General features: G+C 56.7%; 3 protein-coding genes across 5 annotated transcripts in view; 1 reads left to right on the plus strand and 2 right to left on the minus strand.

Annotated features, from left to right (window-relative positions):
- Positions 1–3741: 3741 nt before the first annotated feature.
- Positions 3742–6223, minus strand: SOCS3 (suppressor of cytokine signaling 3). Its single transcript, XM_066566003.1, has 2 exons — positions 6124–6223; positions 3742–5559 (listed from the first exon to the last, which is right to left on the minus strand). Exon 2 carries the CDS (start codon positions 5490–5492, stop codon positions 4863–4865), a length of 630 nt encoding a protein of 209 aa, XP_066422100.1. The 5' UTR covers positions 5493–5559; positions 6124–6223; the 3' UTR covers positions 3742–4862.
- An 894-nt stretch (positions 6224–7117) lies between these two features.
- Positions 7118–24288, plus strand: PGS1 (phosphatidylglycerophosphate synthase 1). 3 transcript variants are annotated; one of them, XM_066565940.1, is made up of 10 exons: positions 7118–7332; positions 11441–11630; positions 12000–12077; positions 12970–13069; positions 13711–13900; positions 14223–14401; positions 15281–15814; positions 19137–19285; positions 21295–21437; positions 23125–24288. In XM_066565940.1, the coding sequence occupies exons 1-9, from the start codon at positions 7130–7132 to the stop codon at positions 21412–21414; spliced, it is 1743 nt and encodes a 580-aa protein (XP_066422037.1). In that variant the 5' UTR covers positions 7118–7129; the 3' UTR covers positions 21415–21437; positions 23125–24288. The 3 variants fall into 3 exon arrangements, with proteins under 3 accessions (XP_066422037.1, XP_066422038.1, XP_066422036.1); XM_066565941.1 differs by lacking the exon at positions 7118–7332 and adding an exon at positions 7659–7819; XM_066565939.1 differs by lacking the exon at positions 7118–7332 and having other exon boundaries at positions 9312–11630.
- DNAH17 (dynein axonemal heavy chain 17) overlaps positions 23059–24407 on the minus strand; it is a 33624-nt gene continuing 32275 nt past the window's right edge. Inside the window, exon 80 of the mRNA XM_066565938.1 lies at positions 23059–23306. Coding sequence (XP_066422035.1) covers positions 23059–23306 — 248 coding nt within the window. The remainder of the gene's footprint in view (positions 23307–24407) is intronic.

Raw genomic sequence — 24407 nt, forward strand, 5'->3', positions numbered from 1 at the left:
CCTGACCGGTGTGGCTGGAGCTCCTCTCTGCTGATGGCAGCCAGAGCCACGGGATGGGCAGAGCCCCCCAGGCTGGTGGGGACCTGCAGGCCCCCCAGCAGTGTGCACTGGTGAGGAGGGGGCAGGCAAGGAGGGCAGGGATTGCACACACACAGGGTCCCACATCCCGGAGCTCCGTCCCCAGCCACATGTGCGGCTCTGCCACAGCTGGCTCCCGTGCCGTGCCCGAGGCCAGGACTGATGTGAGGCCAAGGGATGCTCCAGGGCTAGGGTTTGGCACCTGCCCACGGCTGCTCTGCCAGGGTCATCTGAGGACTCTGTGCTGTGCTGGGCAAGCACACGCCAGGCAGCTGGCAGCCTGCTGCAGGAGCACCCACAGGGACCTCCCGTGCCTGCCGTGTGCCCAGGAGTGCCCACGGCCAGGCTGGCACATCACTGCTCCCCGTGAGTGCAGGTGCAAGAGCAGCTTAGCCCCGGGACCGGGGCTCTGCCAGGGAGCAGAGCTGGGCCGGGGGGGCCGGGGCAGAGCAGCTCTCGTAGATGCTGATGGAAGGAGTGAGGAATCCACAGCTGCTGGCTCCCTGGAGCTGGCGCGGGTCTGGCTGGGGAAGCAGCAACAAAGCAGAGTTTCCATGGGGATGTACACAGCCTGCTGGGCTCAGCTGTATCCCAAAATACTTCCTGGCCTGGGCACGGCGTCCTGCTGCCACCCCTGCTCCCTGCCTGCTCATAGCCCTACCTGGCCCAGGGAGAGCCAGGGCCACGCCAGCCCCCAGGGCTCCCCCAGCCACCATGGCACTGCTCCAGGTCCCTGGCAGCTGAGCTGCTACCAGGACAGGGACTTTGAGCAGTACTTGAGTGCAGAGGCACAAATTGAGGGGCAGTTGTGGAACCGAGGGGCTCTGGGGACATAGAGCTGCAGCCCTGCTCCTCCTCCAGCCCAAGCAGCTGTCTCTTGTCCTGGGCCTGCAGCTGGGACCACCACTGCCAGCTCTGGGCTCTGCTGAGGAGCTCGTGCCTGTGCTTCCTGGCAGCTCACTGGGAGCAGATGTCCCAATCCCTGTTCCCAAGTGTTCCCGTGGCCCTGGCCTGAAGAGCAATTGCCACGTAAGGAGCAGGTGGTGCCATTTACAGTAAGTTCCCAGCTGCTGCACAGCCCTTTCCTGCATTCTACTGGGAAGTGTGGTGGTAGATGTGGGAATGTCCTGGCTCTGCAGAGCCAAGCAGGAAGAAGTGTGTGAAGGGAGTGCCGCGAGGTCGGGTGTTCACGGCAGCTCCCTGCCTGCCTCTGCCAGTCCTTGGGGTGCTGCTGCGGGGCTGGGGAGCCCTCATGGGCCTGCCCTGCTGCCCTGTGACCAGCTGGATGTTCTGCATGGTTGGTGCAGCCACAACAGAGCTGCGGTGCTGGCTGAGCCCTCTGCTGTGCCCGCAGCAATCTCCGGCTGCGGTGGTTTCCTGTTTTGGCTCGGCAGGGGCTGGTACACACCAGAGCAGGTTTCCTGCACCCCTGACCCCGCAGAGCTCAGGTTCACCATCCCGGTGGACGCTTCCTTCTTGTGCCAGTAATGAGCCAGCAGTGTGATGGGAAGCACTGGTGGCCACCCTGCACCCCATGGGGAGGCCAGGCTGAGGCAGGACGGGGGCTGCAGGGGCTGTGGGGCAGCAGCCTGTCCCTGCCTGACCACCCTTCCGTGCCCCAGCACCTTGTCAGGCTCTCACTGGGGCTGGTGCCCTCACCCTGCTCTGCATGGCCACCATCACAGCATGGAGGAGCTGATGGCACGGGGGTCCATGCACTTACAGCTGCACTGGGTTCTGCTGGTGCTGCTTGGTGCCAGCCCCAGGAGATCTGAGGTGTGGAGAGCTGCAGGACACCAGTGTCCCAGCCCTGCCTCTGGAGCCCTGTGCAAATTCCAGTCTGGCTCCTGGCACCATCACAGGGTGACAGGGTCTGATCACCCTGATAACATCTTCCCCATCCAGGAGCCCGCCCAGGGGGAGCTCAGCTGCCCCAGCACTGGTGAAGGGCAGAGGGGAACTGTCCACATTTGATAGACTGCTTACGAAACGCAGGGCCAAGTCCGCTCAGCTGCTCTGGAGCAGAGAGAGGTTTGTGAAACCTTCGGCAGGGATTTGCCCGCGGCCGCCGCGTCACTGCTGCCGTGAGCTTGGCTTTATTCCAAGAAAGCCGCGGGGCTGGCGGAGCTTCCCGGATTCTTGATTCAGCCGCGGGTTGCAGCACCGCGAGGGAAGAGGCCCTTGGTCGGCAATGCCAGGGCCCTTCTGGGAAGTGAAGAAGCTGGGGCTGTTCCCACAGAGATGGGAAGGCTGGGGTCTGGCTGGGAGGACAAGGGCAGAGTCACTGTGGGCAGCCTGGCTGCTGTCCCCGGGGACAGCTTCCCACTCTGCCCCACCCTGGGGTGCTGTGAACCCCTGGCTCTGCCAGGAGGGCTGGGTGTGCTCATAAACCCCCAAGGGCCCTGATTTTCATCCCTGATTCGCCTCATCCTGCCTGGGGGAGTGGTGACGCTCCCGCCAGCTGGGGCTGCTGCGCCTGCAGCACTGCTCCCACCCCATCAGCGGCACGGGCCGGGAGCCACCGGTGCTGCTGGGAGCCCTAAACTCAGGGATGTGCCTCGGCAGGGCCTGGCAGGCGGCCACCCCTGCGCATGGGCATTCCTTGCATAGCAGCAGCGGGTGCCTGGGCAGGCCGTGGCACTGCTGGCAGCACGCGTGCCACAGCCACACGTAGTGGCCCCAGAATAGCCGCTGGTACTGTGCCATGCCCACAGCCTGGACCGGCACACTCACCATCCCTCTGGTCCAGGCTGATTCCTAAGGAAATCCTGTTCCCAGCAGCTGGGGATCCCCGGGGGCGGGAGCACTGCTCCTGATGCCAGGCATAATGCCTGCAGTGTGGAGATTGCAGACTGGGGCCTGGGCACAAAGCACCTTGGCACAGCCTGCTCCTCACAGGCAGGGGCTCTTGGGGAATTCTGGGGGGCTGACCTGCTCCCAGGGGATCACCCACATCCCTGCATCCAGCTCCTCAGCCAGGCACTGCACTGCGCACCAGCCAGACAGAGCTGCAGGTTTATTCCCATGCCTACTTCATGCTCCTAGCAGTGGAGGACAGGCACTTCTGGGGCCAAGGACAGCCCCAGGAGAATTGAATCCTCTCCTCTCCCTTGGGCATGTGTGCCTGGCTGGGGCTCTGCACAGGACAGAGGTTTTCTCTCAGTGCTGTGGGGGTGAGCAGTGTCTTGGCAGCCCGCTACACTCCCAGAGGGAGCACCTACAGACCCTTTCCTACCCACGCCTCAAAGTGCCCTGCTCCTGCAGCTCCTCACCCTGGCGTGTGCCAAAACAGGGCTGGGGGAAGGCAGGACTCACTCAGCCCTTCAGGAGCCCTGCACTGGGGCTGTGCCACAGGCCAGCCTTGGCCACCAGCTCAGCCCCTCCTGTGCCCAGGGCCATGTCTGCTGTGCCGTGGCTGCACCGTGTGAGCAGATCCCATCCTCGCGGCTCGGCAGGCGGGGACGTCACAGGGGTCAGACATACCTGAGTGCTGGGACAGAGCTTACGCAGCAGCCGGGCTGAGTCACCGGCGGGATCGCCCGGCGTGGACAGCGGCTCCAGGAAACGGTGCTTACGTGGTGTAAACACATCCCAGCATTGTGCCTTGTGCCGGGGCCAAGCGGCCTCGGGCGTGCAAGAGAGAAATCAAACCAAATCTGATGGTTTTCATTAAAAAATAGTGCTCTTTATTATAAATTATGGAAACATTTTCTTTCTGAATATAAATATAAATATGTGCAAAGTTTCATCTGAGTTTGGTTTTGGTTGAATTTTCAAGCATTGTTTTGCTCAGCCCTCAAGGCTGGAGGTGAAGATGGAATCTTTATAAAAGACAGTGATTCACGTTGGCCTGTAAACATCCCTTCGGTTAAAAAAATAAGAATAAAAATTAAAAAAAGCCAGAAAACCCAACCACTTCTCTGGGCGGACGCAGAAAAGCACTCACGAGATGACACGCTCCAGGGGACGGTCCTGCTGCCCTCCTGCAGGAATTGGTGCCCTGCAGAGCAGCCCAGCCAGGGTCTGCGGGAGTGGCCGGGCAGAGGTGGGGTGTGACTGCAGGGAGTGGGGTCCTCAGGGTGGTCCTTGCAGATGTGGTTGTGTGGGACTCAGCAGCTTCGCTTCCCCTCCAGCTTCATAGCACATCAGCAGGACCATCACTGCAGCTCACCAGCTGAAGTGCACTAACCCAGACCGCCGGGCAGGGGGGATATTAAGGCTTAGTCCCCTGGAAAATGGCAACGCGGGGCAAAGGCATCGACCTCTTAGTCTGGGGCTTAATGTGAAAGGAGCTTTCACCCACAAGGAGGCAGCAAGAGGTACGGTATGGGCAAAAAACACCTTCCCCTTAAAACTGAGGAAAAGTGATCAGGCACTCCTGGGCTCCAGTGCTTTCCGTTTCTCAGGGTGGAAGGGGCTCTCACCAGGACACCCCCAGGATGGGGCTGGTGGGGCACATGTTCCCCCGTGCTGTGGGAGCTGTCCTGACTGCCCAAGCCCACAGGGGCTTTGCCATGGGTTCACTGTAACATCCACAGTCTGGTCGGAGCCATCTTCTTCCCTGTGGAGAGGAGGTGTCATACTTGATGAGGAGTCCCCCCAGCACCAAGGGTGCCCAGCTATGCTGGCCACAGCCCTGGGCCCGTGGCAGCTTGCCCCAGTTCCCCCTCTCTCCTTCCCGGATGGAGAGGCTGGGCATGCCCTGCCAGCGCCTGTGCCGGTGGGGCATTGTGCCTGTCCCCTGCTCTTGTGCTTGTAGCATGTGACCTTGCTCCGCTGGCCCCTTAGAGAGGGGCATCGTACTGGTCCAGGAACTCCTTGATGGGGGCTGGCAGCTGAGTCATCTTCTCATAGGAGTCCAGGTGCCCGTTGACGGTCTTGCGGCAGAGGTGCTGCAGGGTGGAGACACTGGAGGAGAGCGGGCGGCTCAGCACCAGGGGGATCTTCTCGCCGCCCGAGTAGATGTAGTAGGTGCGCTTGGGGTGCAGGGCCCCCCCAGGCTGCTCGGGCACGGCGCAGGGTGTGGGTGGCATGTAGTGATGGACCAGCTTGAGCACACAGTCGAAGCGGGGCACGGGCTGGCTGCTGTGGGGATCGCTCTGCAGGGAGAAGCTGCCGCCCTCGCACTGGATGCGCAGGTTCTTGGTGCCCGACTCCGTCTTGACGCTGAGGGTGAAGAAGTGCCTCTGGTCCGAGCTGTCCCTGATGAGGAAGGTGCCAGCCGGCTCGGTGCTCAGCAGCAGGTTGGCCTCGCCACCTGTCACCGTGCTCCAGTAGAAGCCGCTCTCCTGCAGCTTGCGTACGGTGTTCACCACCAGCTGATACTCGCTCTTGGAGCTGAACGTCTTGAGGCGCAGGCTGGTGTCGAGGGGGCGGCTCATCCCGGCGGCGGGGAACTTGCTGTGGGTGACCATGGCGCAGGGAGCCAGCTTCGTGTGCTCTGGATGCTGCTGCCAGCAGCAGCCGCTGCTACACCATCACCTGCGGCAGAGAGAGCGGTGAGTCCCGGCACTCCGGTCCCCGACTCTCCCTCCCGGAACACCTGCACCCCCGGTCCCTGTTATCCTCCCGCAGCAGCAGCGCTGCCGGTTCCCGGCAATCCCCTTCCCCAGCTCTCATTCCCAGAAAAGCCGGCAGCCCCCCTGCCCAGCTCTCTCTTCCCGGGAACCGGCAGCACCCATCCCCGGCTCTCCCTTCCCGGAGGAACGGGCAGCCCCCGTTCCCGGCGACTATCCTCTCGCGACACCGGCACCCCCGTGCCAGCTCTTCCTTCCCGGGAGCACGGGCACACCTGCGGTCTCCCGCTCTCTCCCCTCTCTAGAGCACCGCTTCTGATGGTCTCCTGCTCTCTTACGCCCGGGGGCACATCGTTACCCCAGCCCACCGGTTATCGCCCCGCTGAGGCACCAACATCCCCGGCGATCCCCTTCCCTGGGCAGCACCGCCATCCCCGGTCCTCGGCGATCGCCCCCCCGCCCCCCCCCCGAAGGTCCCGGCATCCCCGCTGTCCCCCCGTCCTCTCTGGGATCCCTCCCGCGGCCGTACCTGGGGCGCGGGAGCCGGTCCTGGCGGCAGAGCGGGGCCGGTGCGCGGCGGCGAGGCTGCCGAGGCGGCCCGGGGCGGCCTCTTATAGCAGGCGCAACGCCCGCCCTCGGGTTCCTGGAACTGCGCGGCTTCTTGTAACGCGGCGGCACCGCCCGCGCCCCGCCCGGCCCGGCCCGGCCCGGCCCCCCGGCGCCCCGCCAGCACCGCTCTGCCAGCTCCGGGCCCCCGGCCTGGCCCTAGCGGCCCAGCCCCGGCCCTTCCCGCTCCGGCCCGGCCCCGACAGCCCATTCTGGGCAGGGCGGCTACCCCCGCCCGCGGCCTGCGGAGAAGCGGAGAGCCCCAGGCCCCCTGGGGGCCTTCGCCGCCCCCCGCTCTGCTGGGGCAGCGGGGCCGCGGGCCCGCCCTGGCGAGAGGCTGGGCTCGGCTGATGGGGGGCACACCGGGGGTACACCGGGGGTACACGGAGCGGGGGCTGCCGGTCTCACGTTCCCAGCCCTGATTCCCGTGCAAGGCCAGCCTCGGCCGCGCTTCCTAGGGGACCCGCGGGATACCCTCGGGCCGGGGACAAGGGGGAATCCGCGCCCGGGGCTGTGCGGGGGCTCCCGGCTGCGCTTCGGGCGGCGGAGGCTGCGGGAGCCCGGGAGATCCGCGCGGTTGGTGCTTTGGCCGGTCCGCGGGACGTGTGGGCTGGTGGGGGCCCGGGCAGGACCGGGGACCCTGCCCGTGGCAGCTCTCCGGGGCTCGGGGGCTCCTCATCCCTCCACCCCGCCCCGGGCCCTCGGCCCGAGCCTCGGTGGGGACGGTGCCCGGCGGGAGGAGCGGCGCCGGAGCTCCCCTCCCCACCCGTTTGGTAATTGTTGGTTCCGAGCTCGCACACAACCCGAGCTCTGTCCGTGGGTTTATTTTAAACTGTTTAATTTGCCCCGGAGGAGCGGCCGCTGCCCGGCAGAGACCAACCCAGTGCGGCAGTTCTGGGAATCAGCGCCGGCGAACCGGCTGCTCTGAAATGCAAACGAGCCCCGGAGCGCTGCCGGGGCGGGCAGGGCTAGCGGGGGAGGGACGGGACAGGCTCGACGCGGCTCCGGGGCTCCCCGCCGGGACCGGCTCCCCGGACTGGGGGGGGGACCCTGGCGGGGGGACCCGCGGTCCCCAGACTGTGCCTGGCCCGGCGGGGCGGCGAACGCCGGTTCCACTGCGGGCAAGAACCATGTACGTCTTTTCGGAGCCGTTCAGCCGCGCCGGGGCTCGCCCTGGGAGGAGAGGAGACGGGGGGGTGACATTGCCGGGCAGGCGATCCGGCTCCGCGTGAGCCCGTCCCACGTGTGCGGACCAGGGGAGCCCCGGCGCGGTCCCGCCGGACAACGAGCCCTTCGTGCGCTCCTCCCGGAGCCTCCCCGGCCCTCCGCGGGCTCCGCGCTCGCAGGCCGGGCACGGCGGGGAAGGGCGGACACCCCGCGCGGCCGGGCCGGGGCTCCCGGGGGCCGCGGGCCGGGCCCGGGCGGGGCGGTGGCGCGGAAGCGGAAGGCGGTGTCGCCATGGCAGCGCGGAAGCGGAAGGCGCGGGCGATGGCGGCGGGCGGCGCGGCGCTGTGGCGGCGGCTCTCGGCCTGGCTGCCGCGGGGCCGCCTCGGCCTGGCCGCGCTGCTCGGCCGCCTCTCCGACCGCCTCTCCCGCGGTCGCGACCGCCGCGCCCGCAGGTAAGGACCGGCCGGGACCCCGCCGGGGCTGCGAGGCAGCGGGAGCCCTCGGCCGCCCCCGCAGTCGGTGTCGCGTTACCGGGGCATCCCCCGCTCGCTGCTTCCCCTTTCCGGCCTGGCCCAGCCCCTTGGAAAAGCCGCGTGGGTTGAGGGGCGGCCCGGTACCCCCAGGCCGGGGTCGCAGCCGGGTTCGGCTCTGCTCTCGCAGACCCCTGCAGCTCGCCCCAGTGTCCGATCGCCTTCGGGACAGCAGCTGAGCGTTATTTCCCCTCCATTTCCCATTTCCGTGCCTCCCGCTGTCCCCGCGGCTGTCGCAGCTCAGCCCTCGGGGCGGCACCGGCCGGGTTTGTGTGTTCGGCTCAGTCCCCCCGGGCCCGGTGGTCGCGGAGGGCGAGCGGGACGGGGCCGAAACAGGAGTGAGCCCCCTCTGTGCCCATGGGCAGGGAGCCGTGAGGGGCAGGGCCCGCTGTGCCCCGCGGCCGTGCCCGGTGGCTGGCACCGGTGACAGTGATGGTGACAGTGACCGGCGGCAGGGACCCGCCAGCGGCTGTCACCGCCCTCCTGGACGAGCTGGATCATCAGTCTGCCCTCTTGTTCACACCAAGGAGATTCTTGCCACACTTCTCTTGTAGTCTCGCCAGTGCTTTTAGGGCAGATAAATCCAGCTGAGCCCTGGAAAGCAATCGCTGAGCTGACAGCAGCGCTGTGGATCCCCCCGTGTGCTGCTGTGTGTGGGTGAAAGGACAGAGCTGTGTCCCGCAGTTTCACTTCACCTCCGGCTCTGAGGATGAGGTTTTACAGTGAATAGGGGTTTCAGCTGCATTGTCAGTTTCGTACCAAACCTACGTTTTAAAAAATAGAACATACCTCAGAAAATCCGTTGTTTCTATTTAGAGTAAACTTTTTATTCAGAAGGGGTCTGAGGTGGTTCCTTTTGATTCCGTTTTCTCTTTCTGGTTAACTCAGTGATGTGAAGTACGTGGAAAGGCTCCCCCCTAGTTCACTTTCTGTTCCTCTGAAACCTGTTTTGTCACAGTGTGGAATTTTGATGATTTCTTCATAATGTTACATGGTTTCTGATAGTTGTGTGTGCGTGGTTGCAAGGGTTGGTTGTACCGGGTCGTCACTGAGCTGATGTCAGTCACTGGTGGGTAGAAGCTGCTGCTCTGGGAGCCAGTTGCTCTGCCAGTGGCTCTGTGGCTGGAGCAAAATATGGATTTATTTGGTAATTCTAAAATTCTCAATGCTGAATAAGGTGTAAATTTCAGTATTGGGTTGAAAGACCAATGTTGACACACTGTAAATTACTTAGGGAGTGAATGGAGGATGCAATTAGCGAGGATAAATTGATCTATGCAGAATTAATCTGGACCAAACCAAGTAGTATTGGTGCTGCAGGTTGATGTTCCTCCAGATGTTCCAGTCAGTCCAGATGCTCCAAGCTCAACCCATCGCTGCCTGCAGCCTTCAGAGCTGCCCTGGGAGCTGCCCCTGGCTCCAGGCAGGCAGGTACAGGGCCACAGGCAGGGAGGCAGGTGCAGTTGGACTCACAGTTCCAGCAATCCTTGCTAGAAAATGCCTTCTGGGAACCGTGTTTCTGGAAAGTGTCTGCTTGGCCACTGGTCTGGCTTCTGGAAGGGTAATTGGGTTGGCCGATGGGATAATGAGGACAATATTATTCTTGTTGATTGTTATTGTAAAATACATAAAATTTGCCACTGCTTCCTACCTGGGAATAATTCCAGAGGATGTTGTTTGTGACCTGCAGGGCTAGGTTAGAGCCCAGTGATGCCGCTGCTCTGTGGGGTGAGCATTGGGTGGGTTTTAAAACCCTGTGCTTTTGGATCCAGTGTGAATTCCTGTAGCTCTGTGTGCCATGTTCCCTTGCAGAGATGGAACAGAGGGAATCTGCTCTCTGTGTGTGGCCTGTGAGGCTTGAGGTGAGCAAAGGTGTGTGAAGGTTGTGCTCAGGTTCTGTAGAGACTTAGGAGAATGTGCCTGAAAAGTGGTATTTCTTGTGTTTCTGTTCTGCTTTAATTTTTTTCTGCAGCTTTTAGGGGATATTTGTACTGTTTTTAACAGTCTGTGCTGGTGATCTCTGTCACTTCTGGGTATTCAGGCTGAGCCCAGTCCACATGATCTGTTCAAACCCACCATCCCAGGAATTCCTGCACTGACTGACTCAGATTTCGGTGCTCATGAATAGTCAGTGACAAACTCGTGGATTTGCCAGGAAACGCCACTATGAACTGGTTTCCTTGTAAGGATGTTTGGAAACCTTGTGAAGATCCAGTGTTGTATCATGAACCAGATAAGTGAAATCATCTTCCTGGAATCTGTGTTCATTTGGGCTCTGGATTGTGGTAAAAAGCCAGAAGTTCCTCGTAACAAATTCTGGTAAAGGTTGTGATCAAGTTTCCTCTTGGTGTGTGGTGATGGTCGGGATGGGATCATCAGGATGGGCCACAGGATGGTGGCTGCCTGCTGGCCCGGGGCCCTGGTGGTCCTCAGGGTGAGACAGCCAGCCCAGTTCCATCCCAAGAATGCCGGCTCCCATCAGTGGGGTTTGCAGACTGGAATGGTCCCTGTGGGTCCAGGGATGCAGTTCAGTCCCTTGCTCATGGATTCCTGGATCTCCTGGGAGCTGCTGCTGCTAATTGTGCTGAAATGTGGTTTTGTCATGTGAGCAGACTCCTGCCGGGGGTTATTCTATGACTGGATGAATTTGCATGTGGGAAACCTCGGAGAGGAGAAGTCGCTGCTTGCTTCCTGTCACCCGCTGCGTGATGCTGGCAGCAAGCTGGTTTCTTCCCAAAGTGACTTCAAAGAAATTAAATTTCTTCCGAAATTTCTTTTTGAAGAATGAGTTTCCTGACGTCTCCCTCACAGGGAATGAGTGGAAACCTCCCCTTTTGTGAGGTTTGCAGGGGAAGTTGTGACCCTCTGTCGGTGGCATTGCTGGAAGGGGATGGATCCCTGTTGTGGCCCTTGGCACATTCCTGCTGGGACAGTCGCTCCTTTTGCGGGTCATTCTCGGGGTGTCATTGCTCTGCCTTTACTGGGGCTTGCACTCGATCACCTTGTGTGCTGTAGATCTATTTTCCGATAAGATTGAGGGGTGGAGGCATTTTTCTCTTTAAAAAAGCATGATCTTTAAACCTGAAACGTGAACTGCAAACCAGCTGAGAACAAAGCTGACATAAAGGGAGCATTGGCTGATGTGTGTGTGATGGAGATAATTCAGAAGTGTCTGCTTACAGGTACAGGTGGTACCAGTGCAGCACTGCCAGACACCTGAGCATCCCCACTCTCATTTTCTGCAGCTCCCGGCCTCCTTCCCCTCCCATGTTGTCCTGGTGAAGCAGTTGTTTCCCCTCATCTCCGTGCCAGCTCAGAGTAGGAGCTGGTGATGTTCAGATCTGTTCTCCCACATTTTGCCTGTGTCTCTCTGTTTCTACATTTGGCCTTGGTGATCCAGATCAGATTATGGAAAGGGAAAGGCATTCTTGCCTTCGGGGATCCCTGCCATGTATTGGCCCTGGCTGCAACTCTACCTGCTTGGGGTCTTGCTGGGAAGCAGAAGTTTCACTACAAAGAATTTCTCTATCTTTCTTTGCACAGATCATCATGGCTCCTTCTAGCCCCACTACTCAGCCCTCCTGTTCCAGTGATCACAGCCCCGCCGTGTTCCCTCTGTCCAGAAGGAGCACACAGGTTCCAGTGGATCAGGAATCTGGTCCCAGAGTTTGGGATCTCCAGCTCGCATGTCAAGGTGCTTTCATCCCCGGCGGAATTCTATGAACTCCTCAAGGTAAGGTGTGGGCTGCAACTTGTGGGAATGGTTTGATACAATCCCAGTTTTGCAGCTGCTGCCTGGTAACTGCTCTCATATGGAATGGGTTTAGCTGCAGAGAGTGTGCTCTTCAGTTTCCCAGAAAGCACAAGTTTCTTCCTTTAGTTTTGGAGGCAGCAGTGGTGCTGCTGTGGCCCTGCAGAGCTCTGTGTGTTTTATGTCACCACTGTCCACGTGTTACCTTTCCTCCCTCAGGGCCAGGGAGCCAGAGCAGAGCTGTGGCTGAGGGCATCGTCCCAGGGAAGTGCAGCACTGCCAGGCCTGGCTGATGGCTCCTCAGGCCCAGACACCCTGTCTGAAATGGAACTTGTGTTTTGCTGCTCCCAGGTGCAGATCAAAGCAGCCAAGCAGAGGGTGGTGATGGCCTCACTATACCTGGGAACAGGACTCCTTGAGCAGGAGCTGGTGAGTGTGGAAGGGTTTGGGAAGGCCAGGAGGGGAATGCAGGGGAGGGATGTGCAAGGGAGGCACGCTTCTGGTTGAGGTCTGGTATAGAGCCAGGGAACTGCTGCACTTCTTCAGGGGATAGTTAGCCTGGACCTGTCAGAAAGGACTGGCCTGCTGTTCAGAGTGCTCAGGGGGGCTTTGTAAAACTCAGGTCATGGAAATCTGTTTTTCCCTGACATTTTTCTTGAATGGGATTTGAGTTGTAGGTGTGTTGTGCTGTGTTTGGTGCTCCAGGTGCAGGACACAGATGAAGGGTTGTTTTTTTGCATTTGAGACTGAGATCAGCTTTGCTTCATGGTATTTGCCTTTTTTTTTTTTTCTTTCCTCTGGAAACAAAAGCATTTTTGCCCAAGGGCTTGAGGAAGAAGCCTGGCCTTGGCCAGGTTCTGATGTTAGGAAGCAAATGCCCTGGCAGGGTAAAGGTGGATGGAGCCTGCATAGGATTTATGCCCAACTTTGTCTGGGCTTGCACACAGGATTTGAATTTGCATGTGACAAACAACCTTGTAATTCAAGAATAAAACTGCAGTGAATTCCTGCCAATGTTTGTCTTTGGTGATGCGAGTCTGTGATTTGGGAATGATATTGGGACTTCTTCTGTGAACATTAATTGCTCTTGCGAGACCTGAAGAATGTAGACATGTAAAACTGAGGCCCTTTGATCTGTGGCTTTAGGCTGATGGAGGCTGCCAGGCTGGCAGATGCAAAGGCTGAAGTGGCTGTGCTTGGCACAAGGAGGAAGGACTGGCACCAGGGTGTGGGAGCTGTCTTGGCCCTGGTCTCCTGCTGCTGAGCACTTCCCTTGGAAAGTGTATTTGCTTTTTTAATGAGGAGAGAACTCTCTCTGCAGGTGTATTGCTTAGAAGAAACACTGGAGAAATCACTGCAAGCAAAAGGCTCACCCGACCTCAGAGTTTCCATTCTCCTCGACTACACCAGGGGTTCCCGGGGTAGGAATTGCTGCTCATTGCTTTTGTCAGAGCCTGATTTTACTGTTAGGCTGGAGAGACAGTTCTTTTCGGAGTGGGTATCTTGGCCAATTGGACCTACTTGCTTAAAGCATGCACATTTCAGGATTGGCCTTTTGTATTCCAGAACTGCATATTCCCAAAAAAATCTTCAAGCTGAACAGCTTTTCTTCCAAAAATAGGTGGTAGGGGCAAGAAGGGCCAAACTACTCTGTGCAACTTGTGTAGTCTTGCTTGGTTCATTTGTTAATGCATTTGCCCTTACCCATCATGCTCACTTAATTTTCATTTTGAAAGGAGAATGGGAATTGTTGGAAGCAGCAGCACACTGAATCAGGAACCTGTGGTCATCTACAGTGACTCTTGTAGATGTGTTGCCAGTCCTGGTGAGGCTTGGTTAAGAAGCTTGAAAAGTGTCAGACCTGGCCTGTGACTGATTCTGAATGTCAGTTTCAATATCGACATAGTACAAGTGAAAGTGATCTAAAAAAACCAAAGAGAAAAGGAAAACATGTGAAGTGTCAATGGATGGGAGGGCTGCTCACCCTGTGACCAGCTGAAGAGCTGTGTCATGATGTGTCCTGGCTGTGTGATGTTTGTGTGAAAGTCCCTTTCTGTCCCAGGCAGGAAGAATTCCCGAACGATGCTGATCCCGTTGCTGCAGCGATTTCCCGAGCAGGTCCGCGTGTCCCTGTTCCACACCCCAAACCTGCGTGGACTGCTCCGGCTGCTGATTCCAGAGCGTTTCAACGAGACCATCGGGCTGCAGCACATCAAGGTCTATCTGTTTGATGACAACGTGATCCTGAGCGGGTGAGTCCTGCTGCGTCCAGCCTTGGTGCCAGCGTTCCCTGCCTTTGGGCAGGGTGTCTGTGCTGCCAGCCTTCTCTGAACATCTGGGCTCCATCGTGGTGCTATCAGTGCTCTTCTGAGATGGGAGAGCAACCACAGTTCCTGCACATGAGATTCTCAGATGAAAGCAAGCCTTTCTTAACGGGAGAAATACTTTGAGATTCTGAAGGAAATGGCCAATTTGTGCTTTAGTGCAGCTATCCCAGAGTGAGGCCTGTAGCCTGGCTTGGGAGGCTGAGAATCTTGTGCCTGCCCTGAACCTGTGTCTTCCCTTCTTCTTCAGTGCAAACCTGAGTGATCTGTACTTCACCAATCGTCAGGACCGCTACGTCTTGCTGCGGGACTCTCCTGAGATTGCAGACTTCTTCACGGAGCTTGTGGACGCAATTGGAGATGTGTCCCTGCAGTTACAGCAGGATGATACAGTCCAGATGATGGAGGGAATGGTACACCCATACCAAGGTAGGTGGGAGCTGTCTCACCTGCTTGGGTGATGGCATCCAGAGGAGAGGAGTGACAGCTAGGGTTTAAGGATGACTTAGACTCCATCCATGTGGGAGTTGCTGGGTGTCTGACCATTGTTCAGGCTGTGGGGTGTCCTGTTTTGTGCCATCCAGTATTATAATCAAGATTGCTTGAGTTTCAGTACTGGGTCATTTGGGGTTTTCCCAGCACAATGGCTGTCACAGGCTGATTTGATAGGGCATGCAGAGACTGGAAGTAAATCTGCTGCCTCATATATGTGCTGCTTTTGGCCTTAAACAAGAACTTCAGTCCTTTGAGAAGTTTTTCTGATATTAGCAGCTACAATTCCAGGTGCTCTGGGTGTGCATGTTCTGAAGGGTTTATGACTGTGCTGCTATTGTTGGTAATTAATCTTTTGTAGTAGAGTTTGTTCTGGGAATCAAATGGGAATCAGTTCAGGAAGACTGGGAACAAGCGTAAAATTGGGCAGAGAAGGGCAGTGAAATGCCAGGCTGATTGTGTCATCAGTTTTTGTCCTGGCCTTGCACTGCTGGGTGATGTAAGTTCAGGCTGGGGGTGGGAGTTTATTTGTTTGTTCCAGCTCATTCTTGGTTGTCAGTGTAGCCTTGCGCTCGTCCTCTCCTTTCTCAGAGGATTTTTCAGGCTGCTGCCAGTTGCTGAGCATTTCTCTTCTGTAGTGTAGCTCTGCTGACCTTGAATCAGCTGGTTTGGGCCTTAAGACAGAGAGTCATGTGCAGTCTGTGTTGGCTCCTGTTTGTTCCTGTATCCATGTGCTGTCAGTAGTTTTCCCTGGCAAGAGGTGACGTGTAACTGTGCCTGTAGACCACAGACACATCACTCTGGCTTTTCCTGCAGGAGACAAAGTGGCTTACTGTGAGATTGCCAACAGGAGGGTCATGGAGGTCATCAACTCTGCCCGCACTCGGCAGGAGCTCCTTCATGCAAAGACTTTCCACAGCAGCCAGCCAGGCAGCTCCCTCTTATCCCAGCAAGGCTCTCAAGCACCTGGGAGTCTGAAACCAGAACCCGACACCTGGATCTATCCCTTAATCCAAATGAAACCTTTTGGGATTCAAATAGACGAGATGGTCACAGAGACCCTGCTGACAGAGGCTGAGCGGGATGCCAGGATATACCTCACCACTGGCTACTTCAACTTGACACAGGCCTACATGGACCTCATCCTGGGCACAAGGGCCGAGTACCGCATCCTGCTGGCCTCGCCGGAGGTCAATGGGTTTTTTGGTGCCAAAGGGGTGGCAGGTGCCATCCCGGCTGCCTACGTTTACATTGAACATCAGTTTTACAGTGAGGTCTGCTGCCTGCAGCAGCAGGAGAGGGTGCAGCTGCAGGAGTACTCCCGTGCTGGCTGGACGTTCCATGCCAAAGGTAAGGTGCCCTTATCCCCAGGGGTCTTGTTCAGAGGTGTGTGAGAGCTGTGCATTTGGATTGCGAAAGGAGTGAGGGGCTGGCTGGGTGCCAGTCTGGGCTTGACCTTCAAAACACTCCTCCAAGGTTCAAACAGCGTGCTTGTGTGACCTGGAGGTTTGGATCACTTGGGGGACGCCTTGCCTTTGCCTTTGGTTCAGTACTGTCACAGGGATGATGTGGGAGCTGTCCCTGTGGTGGCACTGAAGCACTGCCTGGATGAGAAGGGTGATGTGAAGGAAAGGAACCATCTGGATGCGTTTATGATGCAGTCAGTGCCCTGGTGCAGTTTCGTGTATCCCTTGGGCTGGTTTCAGCAGGCAGGAGTGCTGGCTCTGCTGGGGACCCTGCAGCAGTTCTGGGGGCAGGTGCTGGGAGGGAGCTGCTCCTGGGGCCTTCCCAGCAGCAGGTGTGTATGGGGACAGTGTCAGTGTTGGGGGATTTGCACCAGCTCACAGGGGGTGCAGTGTGAGGAGCTGCAGCATGTGCTTATGGGTGTCAGGGCAGCCAAAGGGCAAGGGGCTGAGGAAGGAATATGGGCTAACATGCTGTGAGTTAATGAATGCTGCCCTCGAGGTCTTCTCTGGGAGAGCCTGGATTCCTGCTGGATACACTGTGCCCAGCTCCCAGGGGCTCAGCATGGTGCTCCAGCTGGAGTGTTTGGGCTGTGATTGGAACACTAGGGCTCTGGCCATGCCTGTTTTGAAGAGAGCTGTTAGTAGGAATGGCTCCATCCCCCTGCTTCTCACAGGGGTGCTCAAGGGAGGCTCAGAGGTGGTGGGAAGGAAAAGCTGCCCAGTCAGCCCTCTCTCGACTGTCGAAAATCCCTGGGTGCCTCGGTGTTGAAATGACAAACAGATCTCAGAGTGCCCCTCCCAGCACGGCCAGGAGTGCAGGGAAAACCCTTATCTGGCACAGGGCAGCACGAGGGAGGGCCCTGCCTGCCCGCCCGGGGTGTCCTGTGTCTTTCAGCATGCACGTGCTTGAGCAATCTGTGATTCCCAGGTTCTGCCTTTGTTGAGCACTGCTAACTCCAGTGGGATGTGGTTTGGCATAAACCAGAAACAGGGGCTGCTTTTCCCAGCTACCAAAGTGGTCACCGGTGCTGTTTGGGCCAGCTAGCCCTTGTGGGACAGTGCTTTGGGCTCTCTGCTGTGTGCTGTCTGCTTGGAGAGGGATGCAGGGTTGGAGTTCAACAGCTCCCGTGCTGCAGGAGGGGCAGTTTGAGACATTTGCTGCCTTGTTTCCATTCCCCTTCAGAGTGCTGGGAGGATCAGTGTGCAGCTCCTCCTCCGGCATGCTCTGCCCTTGGCACAGGCTGGATTCACCTCATTTCCTTCTGCAGGAGTCACGTGGTGTGGCAGAGAGGACAAGGACAGGAGAGGGAAGGGAGGAAGCCTTGGAGATGTGAAGGGCATGTGCAGAAGGAGCACATGGAGCCTAGCTCCTGGCTGAGGACATGAGATTGCCAGCAGCAAACAGGGCCTGTTGGTGCTTCCTCTCTGGGCTGAGACATGAGACATCCTTGAGTCTCCCATGGGATCCCCAAACACTGGGGCTGTGCTGCACACCCCTCCTGCTCCCCTTAACATGTTTGTATCTGCATGCAGAGTGTTTCCCAGGGATGTCTCTCGTGGGTGCCCATGCAGGTGTGGCAGAGCTCTGCACGGGTGGGGTGCACGTCTGAGCAGGACTGCCAGCAGCTGTCCCTCCCAAAGCCCACCTGCCACTGCCCTGGGTGGTGTTGGGGGTGACAGGGGCGCATCCCTTGGGATCAGGGTCCCTCCCAAGCCCGTTGTGGTGGCAGGGTGCTGGCAGGTGCTGTGTGCTGTGAGATAAACCCTGTCACTGCTATTGACCGGCGCTGGGAAGCTGCGCTCCCCTTGCTGGAAGGTGAGTCACTGTTGGAGCAGATCCTGCCAGATGGCCGTGAAACCAGAGACCTCTAAAGGCTGTGGGACTGCCACAGGACACTTGGGAAGGCAAGGAATCTGTTCCTCCTGGCTGCTGCTTGGGCAGGGGTCCAGCCTTTGGCTGGTCAGGCACCAGACAGCCCCTGGCAGGGTCCTGTTTGGTGGCAGAACGTGACAAAGCTCTGTGCCACGTGGCTGCCAGGGCCCGTGGTGGGCTGTGCAGCCCTGCTGTGCTGGGGTGAGCCCACAGGGCTGGAGGCATCAGGGCAGTGCCAGCTCTGTGAGTGTGCTGTGGGGGCGGGGAGCAGCTTACAGGAACTGGCAGTGAATCGGCAGCATCTTACTCAAGGCATTCTTGGAACTGCTCTGGGGCTGAGTTGGGAAACCTGCTGCTATTTTAAGGCCGAGGTGGTTTTTATGCTACGGGTTCTTTGTTGCAGTCTGTGTGTGACCAGCCATGGGGATGAACCTCTACCAGAGACTCACCCAGGGCTCTGCTGAGGAGAGCAAAGGCTTTCTGGCTCCATTTGTGCAGAGTGGCCACACAGCCTCTCCTTGGCAGCAGTCCTGATTCTCCTGTGGCTGTTCCTTCTTGCCCTGCTGCAGTGATGTGCTTGAGAATAATGTGATGCTTCCATCTTTCCCTTGAAAACCTGTCCTGGGCTCTGTCCTGATCTCTGTGCTGGCAGTGCTGTGGGAGCTGTGTTGGTCAGTGGCAGTGGGGGCCAGGTGCCCTGGCAAGAGTCTGATCTCATTCCTGGTGGCTCCTCTGGAAGTGAGGGTGTGAAATAATTTGCACTTCTTATCCGTGTCTCTTCACAATGGCATGTGAATTCACCTGCCAGAGCTGGGAGATGCCTCTTTGTGCCATGGTCCTGGGATGGGGGCTGGTCCCTGGCCCTGGGACAGACTGGACAGACTTAGCCTGTCTGGCTGGGACTTTGGGGCTGGTTCCTTCACTGAAAACCTGTTTGTCTTCTCTTGGTGTTTCTGAATTCACTGTGGTGCAAAACAGCCTCTAATGCAATGACAGGACTTGCTCTGGGTTGTTCTGGGGCAGTGTGTTTCTGGGGCACACTGGGGGTGTTGCACCCAGTCAGAACACTAAATTGGGCTGTGCCAGGGCACCCCACACATGGCACACACTGCACACAGTCACACACCCTGCACACCCCACACATGGCACGCACTGCACACAGCAGAGCACTCCTGCAGGCCCTGCTGTGCTGCTCTCTGCTCTCGAGCTCCTGTACAGAATCTGTAATCCACATTTAAAGCATTTAATTCACTCTGAGTGAACGGACCGTGTGAGCCCACCCTGGCCATTCCCTTGGCTCTCACGCTGCCTCTCTTCCTCATTTTTCCTGCAGGCCTCTGGCTGTACCTGGCAGGGAGTGACCTGCCCTGCCTGACCCTGATTGGCTCTCCAAATTTCGGATATCGATCGGTTCATCGTGACTTGGAAGCTCAGGTTGCAATAGTGACAGAAAATAAAGCCTTGCAGCAGCAGCTGCATCAGGTAAGCAGCAGATTCTGGGGATGCAGCGGGGATGTTGTACTTCTGGAGCACACAGGGAATGCTGAGGATGCAGTGGCAATAAAAACCTCCAGCTACAATAACTCAGAAGCTGCTGGAGCATGGGGAGTCCTGAGGAGCTGTCAGTGAAGTGACTATTGATGAGCTGCCTGCTGCAAGTGCCCAGTGCTGGGAAATGAGGCCGTAACGGGAAGGAATGTGTGTCCCCAGTGACCTCGGGTACTGGGAGTGCTCAGGGCTGGATGTGCACACAGCCTTTGGAGGACCTGCTGGCTCCTCTGCTCCAGCCACGCTGCCCCTCTGAGCCTTAACCCAGCATTTGAGCATTGCCCAGGGCATGGCAGGCTCCGGGCTAATGAGGCCGGGCCCTTGGAATGGCTGAGCTCGGACTGGAAGAGGGATGGGATGCCCATGAGGTTCTATGTCAAAATCCTTATCTTGAATAATAATGACATTATATAATCTTGCACAAACATTTTTAAGTGGTTTGATATTCAGTGTCCCAGGGTTTTTCTGTGCTGTTTTTAATTAGGCAGCTTGTAATGCTCAGCAGTTCTGCTGCTGCTCCGTGTCCTGCCTGGTTCTCCAGCTGTCTTGACTGAATCTTCTGCTGGAACTGACCGTCCTAAGTCATTTCTCCTGCAGTGTTCTGTTTCAAAGCAGATGTTTGGTGCCTCTGTGTGACTTGGAGACCTCAGAAATGCACTGTGAGAGGCAGGTGCTGGCAGAGTTGTCTGCAAGATCAATGGGAATTGCCCTCTTGCATCAGGGCTCTTCCCTGGGATGAGTCAGAGTGTATCTAATCAAAAACAATTCTATTACTGGAAGAGTTGCTTGAGTATTTCAATTCATATCTTGCCTCTGCCTGTTTCTAATGGAAGGGGAAAATCAATGGAAATGTGACACAAAGGAATTTTCTCACACGGGACTGCAGTGATCTCATTCAAAGGGCTTTAAACCATTCCCGATTGCTGGAAGCTGATTCTGAGATGGGCTGGGTGTTTACTTTCTGTGGTCTTTTTTAGAAGACTTAATCCATTCCTGGGATGCTGCCATGAAATCACTTTGCCTGTGTAATGTTCAGTTCCATTTTAAAAATGTGTGCTGAGATTTGGGAAGAAATGTGAGTGGTCTGGGTGTCTTTGGGTGCTTCTGTGAATGAACTGAGATTGATTCAGGGAACTGGCCTTGCCTCTGGTGCTCAGATCTCACCATAATGGATGGTCATGGAGCAGAATCCTCACAGCAGGGCTGACTGTAGCTCTTTCAGCATTTGAGGGCTCTCAAATTAGAGTGAATTGGCAGATTAATGTCTTGATTCATCTTTTTAGTGTTACTTTCCAGTACTTGGTTCCTGCTTCCCTGTTCCACCCTGAATTTAAATAGTGCAGAGTATTTTCTGCTGTTTGTGACAGCTCCAATTATAAAAAAAGATGATGAACAAACTTCCAGGAGCTGTTCTGCTCCTTGTTTGCCTGCAGATCCTGAAACCTGACTGTTTGTGCTGAAACCCCCACTTACCTGTGATCAAAGCCCTGCTCTCACGTGCTGTGAGTGTTGTTATCAGCAGGGTGGTTCATTTCCTCCCTGTGCAGTTGGGTGCAGGCTGGGGGGGCCCGGGAGTTTCTGGTAATTTAGCTGAGATCACGGCTGCACATTCATCTGCAAACACGGCGCCTGAGCCGTGTCTAGAAAGAGCCGCATAAGCCAGTCCCAGGAGGTTTGGGTGAGGTTTCCTTTTCTGGCAATTACAGCCTGGCCTTGAGGAGTTTTCTGAAACTGAAGCTCAGCTCATGCAGCTGTGGGGCACAAAAAGGCAAAACCCTCTACCCTTGTTCTCTGTAGAGTTTTAATTGCAAATTCTTGAGGAAAAATGGTGCATACTTGTGGCAAGATCCCTGGTCAGCTTTATCTGAGTTTGCTTCTCTGAAAGACCATTATATAATTTAACGCATGGGATTTACTGAGATGATGTTTCTTTCCCTGTTCAGGAGCAAGAGCAGCTTTACCTCTGCTCAGGTGTGGTCTCAACATCAACGTTTGAGCAGCCGAGTCGTTATGTGAAACTGTGGGTGAAGCTGGTGACACCTTTGATCAAGAATTTCTTTTGAAAGGAGAAAAGTTGCTGCTTTGGGTGAGTTTGCTGCCATTATGGGGAATTATATTGCACTGACTGTAGTGAATAGCTGCAGTGCTCTGTCATGAAAGAAAGATTTGAACAATTAGTTCATGGACATGCAGATGATGAGGGGAAAACCAGAATTTCTCGATTCCTCTGGGGCACTGGCTGCCATGGACTGGGATCAGTGCTCAGGTCCTGACTAGGTTTTGTCTACTAGAATTTCTGGAAGGGCCACTGGCAGAGAACCCATAAAGTGGTATTTTCCATGCATAGAAATAAAACTCCCTTTTTGAAATGTCTCTTTCAGAGTTTTGCAGAGAGAGGCTGTGTTTGTGCTGTCTTGACCAGCCAATAGAAAGCATTGCTGGAATACTTAAAATGTTTTGTCTTTGTATCCAGTCAGGGCTTTGCTTTGCCCCTGTAGTGTTTGTTTTGCTTTTCTGTTTTGTGGTGTCCTGGTGGCTCCACTGCCCCATGAGTCCAGCCCTTGGGAGCTCCAGGCTGTCCCTCCTGCCTGTTCCTGTGCTGGGCAGTCTGTGCAGCTGGCACTGCTGTATGTGTGCCAGGTGTTCCCACATCCCTTTCACTTACCTGGCCATGGCCTCCCCCTCAGCAGAGTTTGCCTGGCTCCTTCACAGTCAGATATGTTACAAGTGTATTTCCTGAATTGTGAAAGGGCAGGAGAAGACTTCTGGTGCTGGTGTGGGTTTGGGATGTTCCTTGCTGGAAGTAGAAGGCTTGAACCGTAACATCCTGCCAGGAAGGTGTTTGGAAGCCAGGTAAAAAGGTGTGGGAGTGCAGGGTAGGGTGTGAGCAAGGGTTTCTGGTCTGGCAGTGCCACAAGCAGGATTTCTGGCACCTGAAAAAAACTGATAGTAAGTGTGAAACTCAGTCATAACTGATTATAAATACTGCTGCTCTGTAATGAAATGAGCTGCTCTCTGGGGCTTGTCTGACTGTGAGCTGTGAGGGAAGTTTGAGGTAACTATTTTAGAACTAATTGTTCAAATATTTCACAGGCTGGGATTTTGGTGAATTGTTTTATGCCAAAGGGACCAGCCTTGGCAGATCTACTCACCTTAATGTGTGTTACTGCTGATACAAATTATTTGTTGTGAAGAAAAGGCTGAGTGGGTTCTGTGCCCTAGAAATAGAAATAACATACTTCAGAGAGGAGCCTGTTTGCAGCTCTGGGCTGTGCAGGTTGGGTGTGGGTGAACTGGACCAAATCTGCACCTTTCTTCTCCCATCTGCTCTAGACAGACAGATGCTCCATGCAGGAGCGTGAGGAGTTTCTGCTCAGTTTGCACTGAGCCATCACACAAAGAGCTGTGGGAAGATGGAGAGCCAGCAGAGGCAAAGGAGTCAGGCACTTGTGTGCAGTTGTTCTGTCTGGCTTCCCACGGTGGTCTGGCTCCCCACCAGCACCACGTCAGAAACCACCAGTGGAAAACCAGTATCCGCCCTGAGAACCCTGTGTGCTGCGAGAGCAGGCTCCTCACGGCAGCGCTTCCAGCACTGGTTTTATTGAAACTTTGCTAAAGTGGTTCTGGTACAATCAAACATAGGCTGAGTTACACAACGGGGAGGTTTTTACAACTAAAAGTACTGCTGTTTTCCATTGTCACTAAATCTAGGCCTCTAGGAGCAGAGCCACACCAGCCAGGACCCACTTGGCAGCTTTTTCTTTTGTCTTCAGGTTGAAGGTCCAGACGTAGGTGGGCCCTCGCGTCCGTGTCTTGTAGACGGGGCACTCGTAGACGTTGATGGTGTCCATGCGGTCCACGGGGATGGCTCTGAGCAGGATCACCGGCATCTCGGGCGTCAGCTCCTTCATGCGCGCGTCCGCGATGGAGCCCGAGGGCACGTCCCAGCGCGCGCCTGCGGGGACAGCGGGGACAGCGCTCGGGCGCTGGCACTGACAGACACTGACTGCTCCCCTCAGAGACTGACAGACACTGACTGCTCCCCTCAGAGACTGACAGACACTGACTGCTCCCCTCAGAGACTGACAGACACTGACTGCTGCCCTCAGAGACTGACAGACACTGACTGCTCCCCTCGGAGACTGACAGACACTGACTGCTGCCCTCAGAGACTGACAGACACTGACTGCTGCCCTCAGAGACTGACAGACACTGACTGCTCCCCTCAGTGCCTGACAGACACTGACTGCTCCCCTCGGAGACTGACAGACACTGACTGCTGCCCTCAGAGACTGACAGACACTGACTGCTGCCCTCAGAGACAGACAGACACTGACTGCTGCCCTCAGAGACTGACAGACACTGACTGCTCCCCTCAGTGCCTGACAGACACTGACTGCTCCCCTCGGAGACTGACAGACACTGACTGCTGCCCTCAGAGACTGACAGACACTGACTGCTCCCCTCAGTGCCTGACAGACACTGACTGCTCCCCTCAGAGACTGACAGACACTGACTGCTGCCCTCAGAGACTGACAGACACTGACTGCTGCCCTCAGAGACTGACAGACACTGACTGCTCCCCTCAGAGACTGACAGACACTGACTGCTCCCCTCAGAGACTGACAGACACTGACTGCTGCCCTCAGAGACTGACAGACACTGACTGCTGCCCTCAGAGACTGACAGACACTGACTGCTCCCCTCGGAGACTGACAGACACTGACTGCTCCCCGCGCTGCGCCAGGGTAAGGGTGGGTGGAGTGGCGCAATGGGGGTTAGCTCTGACCTGTTCTCATCTCACTGTGACCCACGACTGCATTTGCCTTACTGTGTGTGGGATGTCTGAATAAATTCTGTCCCCACCCCTCCCTTCAGCACGGCTTTATGTGGGCATTGTGGAGTTTAAGGTGAACTGGCCGTGGTGGGATCTGTCACATGCTGTCCTGTGTGCTCTCTGCTTTTGTCCAAGTGGACCCCTCAGCTGCTCTGCTGAACTGCCTCCTTCCCTCTCATTAGCAGTAATTATTGTGGATTTAAGTTTCTCAATTTGTCT

This window comes from Molothrus aeneus, chromosome 26 (assembly GCF_037042795.1).
Source record: "Molothrus aeneus isolate 106 chromosome 26, BPBGC_Maene_1.0, whole genome shotgun sequence".
NCBI lineage: Eukaryota > Metazoa > Chordata > Aves > Passeriformes > Icteridae > Molothrus > Molothrus aeneus.